General features: G+C 42.4%; 1 protein-coding gene across 1 annotated transcript; it reads left to right on the top strand.

The window, feature by feature from the left end:
* Window positions 1–5716: 5716 nt before the first annotated feature.
* On the top strand, window positions 5717–9468 carry LOC138950416 (uncharacterized). Its single transcript, XM_070322156.1, has 2 exons — window positions 5717–5871; window positions 6386–9468. Exon 2 carries the CDS (start codon window positions 6997–6999, stop codon window positions 8287–8289), a length of 1293 nt encoding a protein of 430 aa, XP_070178257.1. The 5' UTR covers window positions 5717–5871; window positions 6386–6996; the 3' UTR covers window positions 8290–9468.
* The last annotated feature ends 351 nt before the right edge of the window (window positions 9469–9819 follow it).

The following is a 9819-nucleotide window of genomic DNA, read 5'->3' as shown; positions in this document are numbered from 1 at the left end:
ATGGGATAGAGCCACTTGTTTCTTGTTCACAAAAGCACTAATCAAAAACTTTTGTTTGTTTGTTTGTTTGTTTGCTTAACGCCCAGCCGACCACGAAGGGCCATATCAGGGCGGTGCTGCTTTGACATATAACGTGCGCCACACACAAGACAGAAGTCGCAGCACAGGCTTCATGTCTCACCCTGTCACATTATTCTGACACCGGACCAACCAGTCGTAGCACTAACCCCATAATGCCAGACGCCAGGCGGAGCAGCCACTAGATTGCCAATTTTAAAGTCTTAGGTATGACCCGGCCGGGGTTCGAATCCACGACCTCCCGATCACGGGGCGGACGCCTTACCACTAGGCCAACCGTGCAGGTCCAATAAAAAAAATAGCTCCAGGGTATGTTGCAAGTCGGCGCTGAAGTTGGAGGTTGCAACTCTGGAGGCAGCCTGCCGAGTTGGACGGAGTCGTCTGGTCACCATTAAATCATCCTCAAACGCAGAGGCCAACGACTATGTCAGGTGAGCTGCATTTGACTTTGACAAGAGTATACGTAACAGAAGCAGACTATGTCAGAATGATCTCTTTTGTCCTGCAGCTAATACGTACGTATAAACAGACCGTGTGAACGTCGAATGTGGAGGTTTTATTTGTTTCGGAGCTGCATTTGGTCGATGGTTTGGAGTAATAAAATTGTACAAAAACCCGAGTTCATATACTGCCCATTTTACATGTTCTGTACCATAATATTTTCAAAACATACTTGGATTATAACTGTCGGCAGCACATTTTATTATTGTACTATACTTCAAAAATGTCTTTGTTTTGATATCCGAATAATGCTAATTGAAATCACTTTGAAAGATCCAGTATAGTTTGATTTCTTTTTACGATAGCAACAAATAACATCCTTTTGCTCTGTGGAAAACAACAAACATATAACGGAATTTGTCAGACGACAATGCCTACCATTGTTGACGGCACGAAAAGCATTGCTGGTCGAACAGTGCTAGAAAACAATGCAATTCTACTTCATTTTTAATGAAGTTAAACTGTCTTCATTCAATCACGATTGTGCAATTCATTAATCCAAGCGAAGCGAGCAAAGCTAGGTTGGTCCCACACTAGAGTTAATTTCAACCAAATGATGTGTGTGTGTGTGTGTGTGTGTGTGTGTGTGTGTGTGTGTGTGTGTGTGTGTGTGTTAGAACCCCTAAAACTTTCACAGTTTTGACTCGACTACAACAAAAATTGGCACAGGCAATGTTATTGATCCCAGGAAGGTTTTAAGACATAAATCGTTTTGATCCGACATCGACAACGGCAGTTACAAGCGCTTCCAATTTCTAAGTCATAACAAAGAAGGAGGTCAAACCCAGGTCAAGAAGACAATCAAAACTCATGACGTCAAACTCATGACATCATTCTCTTCTACACAAGGAGCTGAATTCAAAATGTTATGACATCTTCCATGACGTCAAACTTGAGGATTCCACACAGTGGACTAGATCACCTCCATCATAATATTGTGAGACAGCCCCAGACTGGTATACTGGAGGTGAGGTGCCAGCCTTGCCCTTCCATGCACCTTTGCCGCTCTTTGTGTCACGTAGCTGCAATAATCCGTATGCAGAGAAGTTAGGAGTGGACGTTTTGCAACTATTTGATATAAGCATGGCCCGACATCCCACAAAACGCAAAAAGTCATTAGGCCGACACTCTGCATCCGCCGCAAAATCTAAAAAATTAAGGATGAATGACACTTACAAAGTTCAAACAAGCCAACAGAGTGCCACAGCTATGAAACGAATTCGGGAGGATAGTTCTAAAAGAGAGGAGGAGCGCGAAAAGAACAGAGCAACCATGAAATTAGCTCGGGAGAATGATTCAAGAAGAGAGAAAGAACGCGAGAAGAACACAGCAGCCATGAAATTAGCTCGGGAGAATGATTCAAGAAGAGAGAAAGAACGCGAGAAGAACACAGCAGCCATGAAATTAGCTAGAGAGAATGATTCAAGAAGAGAGAAAGAACGCGAGAAGAACACAGCAGCCATGAAGTTAGCTCGAGAGAATGATACAAGAAGAGAGAAAGAACGGGAGAAGAATACAGCAGCCATTAAATTAGTTAGAGAGAACGATTCAAGAAGAGAGAAAGAACGCGAGAAGAACAAAGCCACTATGAGGAAAACTCGACAGAAAAGGGACTACAGAAGTTTGGAAAAGAAGAGGCTGAATGCATCAAGGAGGGCCGCCCGTGAAAAACCTATCAACAGGGACTTTCATGAAGAGCCTATTGATTTTGAAGAATCAGCACAAAAGGCAGCGGCTCCCACTGAGGCGGACATTCTTCTGCAGATCCACGATGAAAAGTTACAACACCTTGCTGCAGACGATTTTTCATTCAATATTTTCGAGAATAACCCTCTTATAATGGCAGCAAACCGAATGTATGCTGAACTTGAGGCACTGTCAAGCAGAAGATGCGAAAACTGTTCCGAAGAATACGCCTGCAAAACCAATGACAAAGATACCCATACCTGCACCCCATGCAAAGGCAAGGCGAGACGAGAAAAATTTGCTGCCAACAACAACATAACACCAAGCAGAACACCACCGTGTCTTTCTGATCTGACACAGGTAGAAAAATCTGCTATTTCCATGATCTGCCCGACCATTGCAGTTTTCAAAAAAGGAACAAGTACTGCGGCAAAGGGCCATACCATATCATTTTACCAAGATGTACAGTCCCTCGCTGACACACTACCAAGACTTCCAGAAGATCTGCCGTTTGTTATCCTTAAGGATCCACGGCAGCTCAACACAGATAACAGCTTTCACGTAAGGAGGCAAAAAATCCTCGATGCCTTGGCATATTTAAAAGAGAACAACGAAGATTACAGAAACGTACATCAACATTTCAACAGCAAACACTCAACTGAGGTGGCAGGTAATGGCGGACTTGACTTCCTTCATAACCAAATATCACTCTTCTGACAAAAAAACGCAAATGCTATGTTAAACCGGAAAATACGTAAACCGGAAAAGGAAGCGCATCAAAACCAAAATGGCAGCCCCCATGAAATTCGAAAGGTCACGGAAACAAGTCGTGAATAAATGAGGTTGATCCAGGACATCATCATGATCGACATGTATCACAACTTGACACAAGTCTTGTGAGCAGATTTTTGCCGCATGAAAGAACAAAAGTATACACACTCACCTCTGTGCCCGTAGACTCCGACATATTGTTGTTCACGTCCACAACAAAAACAAAACTAGACGTCTTCCGTGATCACGGTTTCGTCGAAGCCAAAATATGACAAGACTCAAAAGAAACAGACCGTGTTACTGTCAACACTGAAAGGCTGGCGTCTTGTCGGAACCGGAAACGGCACAGAGCATGCGCACAGAACAAACTGGTATCTTCCGATGTCACAGAGTACAAATAAACATAATGATTTCTTGTCTGGTTTACTTGTTCTAAATGGCCATTAAATGTGATTCATTGGCTCTGAATGCGGCATTAGAGGTAGTTGTAGGCTATAGCTAGTGTGTTTCATCAGGCTAAAACTGTTTTTATCGTGAGAAGATTTGAATCGTTCTGTAAACCATTTTCGGCATACTGGGGCTTTAACCTGTGTGTGTGTGCGTTCATCTACCTTACGTTAGCAGGTAGTGTGTGTATCTATTCACTGGGTCTATGGGGTATCTAAAATTTATGAAGAAGGGGTGCACACTATCCCCACCTTTTCCATTTCCATTGATCCCTATGTGTAACCTACATTCATACCAAGTTTTATCAAATTGTCCTGAATTCTGATCAGTGTCTGATGTGCATTTTTTTTAAAGTTTTTTTAGATGACCAGCGCTTTTTAATCATATGTGTGTGTGTCCATGCATCTTAACATCATTGTGGGGTAATGTGTATATTTAATCCAAAGCCAAGGTTGTGGTGGTACACACACATTGTGAGGTAGTCATTGTGTTAGCTCTGACAAATCTGTGCGCCTTTTTCAACTTCAATTTATGTTTCCTTCATTGTCAACCATATCTGAAAGAGAACACTACTGGGCAAAGAAGCAAAAATGAAGCGGTGCACACTTTCATATGATTGTGTGAAAAATATTAAACTGTGTGTGTGTGCGTTCATCTACCTTACGTTAGCAGGTAGTGTGTGTATCTATTCACTGGGTCTATGGGGTATCTAAAATTTATGAAGAAGGGGTGCACACTATCCCCACCTTTTCAATTTCCATTGATCCCTATGTGTAACCTACATTCATACCAAGTTTTATCAAATTGTCCTGAATTCTGATCAGTGTCTGATATGCATTTTTTTTAAAGTTTTTAGATGACCAGCGCTTTTTAATCATATGTGTGTGTGTCCATGCATCTTAACATCATTGTGGGGTAATGTGTATATTTAATCCAAAGCCAAGGTTGTGGTGGTACACACACATTGTGAGGTAGTCATTGTGTTAGCTCTGACAAATCTGTGCGTCTTTTTCAACTTCAATTTATGTTTCCTTCATTGTCAGCCATATCTGAAAGAGAACACTACTGGGCAAAGAAGCAAAAATGAAGTGGTGCACACTTTCATATGATTGTGTGAAAAATATTAAACTGTGTGTGTGTGCGTTCATCTACCTTACGTTAGCAGGTAGTGTGTGTATCCATTCACTGGGTCTATGGGGTATCTAAAATTTATGAAGAAGGGGTGCACACTATCCCCACCTTTTCCATTTCCATTGATCCCTATGTGTAACCTACATTCATACCAAGTTTTTATCAAGTTGTCCTGAATTCTGATCAGAGTATCTTAACAACCTTAACATGTATTTTTGACTCACATGCGAAGCAAAGTGAGTCTATGTACTCACCCTAGTCGTCCGGGCGGCCGGCCGTCCGTCCGTCCGTTCGAAAACTTAAACGTTGGATTTTTCTCAGACACTATTAGGCCTATCAGCACCAAATGTGGCATGATGGTGCAGGGTGACAAGGCCTCAAAAAACATACATGGTAACTTGACCTTGCATCAAGGTCAAGGTCACAGGGGCCATAAATGTTGTCTCAAAAACAGCTATTTTTCACATTTTCCCAATTTTCTCCCAAGCTATTGATAATGGCTACCTCACCTATACGTGGTTTATAGATCAAAGTAAGCCCTATCTTTTGATATAAGTTTGGTTGATCTTGCTGCAAGGTCAAGGTCACAGGGGTCCTTCAAATTTGGATTGTATGCATATTTTAAAGTGACCTTGACCCTTAACTATGGAAGTTAACTCTTCCAAACTTTCCTAATTGGGTGAGGCACATGTTATTCTTTCATACTGATACACTTTTGGTTACGTATCTTCAAGGTCAAGGTCACTTTGACCGCTCTGAATTGTGACCAAAACAGGTCTGTGAACCACTAAAATTGACCTTGTCTCTTGGTAGAAACTCATACTAAACACTGTTGTGCTTCTGGTTGTTAAAATTAACAGTCTTGTCTTGGGTGACCTTGACCTTGGGTGAAGGTCATGTGTATTTAGGTAGGAAAAATTTGCAAAAGTTGCAAAAAAATGTGTTCTTAGTGTAATTTGCCATGTTGTTGTTTGACCTTGACCTTCAAGGTCACTTGAAAGTCAAGGTCATATTGAGGTCAAGGTCATGCATGTGAGTCGTATGAGCTTTGCTCTTCTTGTTTTTTTCTTTGGCCTAATTAAATCTGTTTGTTTCCAGAGTGGTCTTCTTACAGCGACTCGGACGATGACTATCTTCCCGGCTCAGAAGATGACACTGACTCGAGCAACAATGACGCCACAGCACCATGTGGAGTGCCAGGGACCACCAGTGAATCCGATGAGTCCATCATCTTTCCCTTTCTACGTAAATCTGATGGTTAGTTAGTCTCATCCTTTTTTTATTAGCATTCGTATTACGTTAAAAAGGTTGAATAAGGATTACATGTGGATAACAATCATGTAGTTTCTAAAAAAGAGGTAAGTTTTCTTTGATAAGTGTTTTTGTTTTGTTATGGAATTTTTTGTTGTATTCCATTGTAATTAAAGACTGAGGTATGTTGACAGCAATTTGAGCAAGTAATAAAGTTAACATGAACGGTGTGGGGGTGGGGGTAATCATGTGTAATGTTACACTGATTGACTGCACATGCCTATGCCTATGTACATTCTATTGGTCCACGGCAAACTGACCTTTGACATCGGCCATTGTCGGAGATGTGATCGAGCGGTGGGACCATTTTGGTTTCACCAATTCCGAACTCTGTTTTTAGTTTGTCTGTCTGCTGGGCTATAAGCAATATGTAATAATATTTCTGACTCTAGCTAAAAAAATTCAGTAAATTGTGAATAAAAAAATGAAAGTATGCGTTCTTGTGTGTGTGTGTGAACAGGTGCAAGGTGGTCACCAGGTATTCCATCTGAATCTCTAAAAGCTGCAGGTCTCTACACCTCATCACAGCCACCCTCTTCTTCATCGTCCAGAAGCATCACTCGACCAAGCGGGAGTAAATCTTCATCCCAGCCAGCATCTAAACCTTCATCGTCGACCAATACTCGACCAAGCGGCATAAGAATCCATATTGCCGCAAATACAAATGGCAAAAGAGTGTACGATAAAGAGAACTGGTGCAAGTTCTGTAACTCCCCAAGCACCAACCTCGCTAAACACCAGTTTTCGAAACATAAGAAGGAACCTGAAATAGTGGAAATTTTGTCTAACCCCAAGAACTCAGCAGAAAGGCGTTTTCTGCTGGAAAGAGTGCGGAACCTTGGTAACTATAATCACAACTGTCGCGTTCTTAAAAAAAACAAGGGTAAACTAATACCGTGGCGATCACCCTCAGAAAAAGTGAACCCTCTGTGCTACATCCCCTGTGAATTTTGCCTGGGCTTCTTTGTAAGAAACGAACTGTGGCGGCACCAACAACGCTGCAAATTCCGGAAAACTTCAAAAAACGGAAGAAACGTCATATCCAGAGCTGAATCTTTGCTTCCATCCAACATGGAGTGCAGCGGAGGCTTGAAGGAAAACATTTTTGATGGCATGCATTCTGATGGCTTCACTTTTGTTGCTAAAAGAGATCACCTCATTGTGAAGTTCGGCGAAAAACTGTATCAGAAACATGGCCACTTGCAGCACAGACGACAATTCATGCGGCAAAAAATCAGAGAGCTTGCCCGATTCTTGTTGGTAGCCAGAGAAGAGGACTCTACAATCACAGCACTTCAATCTTGTATTCGTCCCGACAAGTTCCTTGTGGTGATTTCTGCTGTCAAAAAACTCTGTGGGTATGATTCACTCACACATGTTTATGAAAATCCATCACTGGCCCTTAAGATTGGGCATTCTCTCAAGAAGTGTGCGACAATTCTGAGAAGTCAAGCACTCATAGAGGGAAACAGTGAACTGCAGCAAGTGTCTGCGGACTTCGTGGATCTATGCGATTCTGACTGGAAAGAACACATCTCATCTGCTGCCCTCTCAACATTGGCCTCAAAGCAAAACAACAAGCCACATGTTCTGCCACTGACGGAAGACATGAAGAAAGTGACAAAATATATGGCGGAGGAAAGGGAACGGTGCTTGAACACCCTGAGGTCAGAGCCAACAGTTGCAGCATGGCATGCTCTTGCTAAGGTTTCACTGTCGAACATCATCATGTTCAATCGTCGCAGGAGTGGTGAAGCTGCCAGGATTTTGCTTACAGACTTTGAAGCGGCAAAGGAGAATTCCTTGCCTGAGGATGACATCCTAAGCGCTCTCTCAGACATGGAGAAAGAACTTGTCGCTCACTTCACACGAGTTGAGGTGTGTGGCAAAAGAGGACGCAGAGTGCCTGTGCTGTTAACGAAAGCAATGCATGCCGAAATTGAGCAGCTACTGCTTTCTCGTGAAGAGGTTGGTGTAATGTCGTCCAACCCGTACGTCTTTGCCAGACCTTATTTTGACTCAGAGCAACATCTCGCTGGTCACACCTGTCTCAAAGAAGCCGTTGAAGCAAGCGGGGCCCAGAATCCACAAAACATCACCAGCACAAAGCTTCGGAAGCACTTGGCTACTGTCTCACAAATACTGAACTTAAGCGAGCACGAACTGGAGCAAGTCTGTGGATTTTTAGGTCACGATATCTTGGTGCATCGTGAGTACTATCGGCTCCCAAGTGACACATATCAGTTGGCGAAAGTAAGCCGTCTGTTGATGGCAGCGGAAACTGGGGAGATCTCAAAGTTTCAAGGAAAATCTCTCAGTGACATCCATCTGAACAAAGATTTGGAGTTTCAAGACTCTTATTGAGGAAGAAGAAGAGGTGGAAATAGATGACCTGATGCCTGCTCATACTACATCAACCAGCCACAGTGTTGCTGAAGAAGGAAACTCTTCAACAGCATCATCTCATGAACTTCCTACAGTTTCCTCGTCTTGTCAGAATGAGAAACGAGCATTGCACAAAAAAAGGGAGCAGAAACCGTGGAGGCATGGACAAAAAGACTTTCTCTCTCCAGATCAGAACAAAGCCATCTGTACGCATTTCAGCAGCTTCATTGACAGCTTTCGTGTTCCCGCAAAGGCGGATTGCGATAACATTCTGGCCAAAGAACCTTTGCTGCAGGGAAAATCTTGGCTGAAAATTAAGTGCACTGTTAGGAATGCAATTGAAAAAAGAAAGTGAGAACTCAAGAGAGTTCAGAATCCTTCATCTGTCAACACTTGAAACGGAAACAACCAACGTCGCGGCATGGAAAAAAATACTTTCTCACACCGGATCAGAACAACTGGCAAACTAAAAGAACTATTGTCATTGTAAACTTTCCATGGTTTGTGTATTATATACTCCAATGAGTCAGTGTGTGAAATATAAACATTTAGAATGCGTTATTGAATTATTGCGGCCAGTTGAAATTTTTGTCAAAAATCCTGTAATGTCATTTTAACCATTTTGGTTATTTTCAAATTTCTCATCAAAAATGTGTGATTTGGATTAAAAAAAAAAATCCATAAAGCAGTGTCTCCTTGCGCGGAAACAACTTGCGGTCGCCGCGCGGCTGCCGCAAGTTATAACGTAATATGGTCACAATGTGTTGTAGTGATTTCTGCCGCATGCGTTCTTTTTTTCTTTCGCTCCTGGAGCGAATTGCTTGCGGTCGCCGTGCGGCAGAAATCCCTGCAATACATTGTGACTAAATGACGTCACAGCTTGCGGCTGCCGCAAGTTGTTTCGCGCATGGAGACACTGCTTTATGGATGTACGTGTGTAACAATGACACAATCTTCCTAAAGTAGGTATTAGCTCCGTATTTTTTGGCCATTCATGAGTAAATATATATGTGTCGTGGAGTTTGGCTTGTTTTCCAACCTCATGTGCCCGGAGTCACGCGGCTTGCAGGGTGGCTGTGTGGTGGTGGGTCTGAGGACTCTGGGTGAGCGGTGGGTTTCAACGGCTGGCTCACTGCGCTGGTTCAGCACTGTAGCGGATGGCGATGGTTTTTGGTTTTTGGGGTTTAATGTCTCTTCAGCAGATGCTAGCTGCTATTCGAGACCGATGCAGTTATTTTCTTTTCCCTTCATATGGCAAGTTCTACGTTTCAGACTATTTACATTCAAATCTATCACTGTAAAAGAAGGTTCTAAAAATTGATCATTTTCACTTCTGGTACTTTAAATCTTGTAAAAAATCTTGATCTCTTTTAAAAAGTTAAAAATCTTGTCCGGGGGAACATCCCGGAATAAAACCTTCAGTGTTTCCGCATTGTAGTGTTTGTCTCGAAATTCTTGAACGTCTACACATTTTGTGAGAACATGTTCTAATGTCCATGGTTCGTCACA

Source organism: Littorina saxatilis, linkage group LG16 (genome assembly GCF_037325665.1).
Source record: "Littorina saxatilis isolate snail1 linkage group LG16, US_GU_Lsax_2.0, whole genome shotgun sequence".
NCBI classification, from domain to species: domain Eukaryota; kingdom Metazoa; phylum Mollusca; class Gastropoda; order Littorinimorpha; family Littorinidae; genus Littorina; species Littorina saxatilis.
The sequence above is the reverse complement of the archived record's forward strand: the minus strand, read 5'-3'. Positions and strand labels throughout refer to the sequence as shown.

Excerpts from the sequence above, each read along its gene's own strand:
- LOC138950416 (XM_070322156.1), top strand. The coding sequence starts at position 6,997 with ATGGAGTGCAGCGGAGGCTTGAAGGAAAACATTTTTGATGGCATGCAT.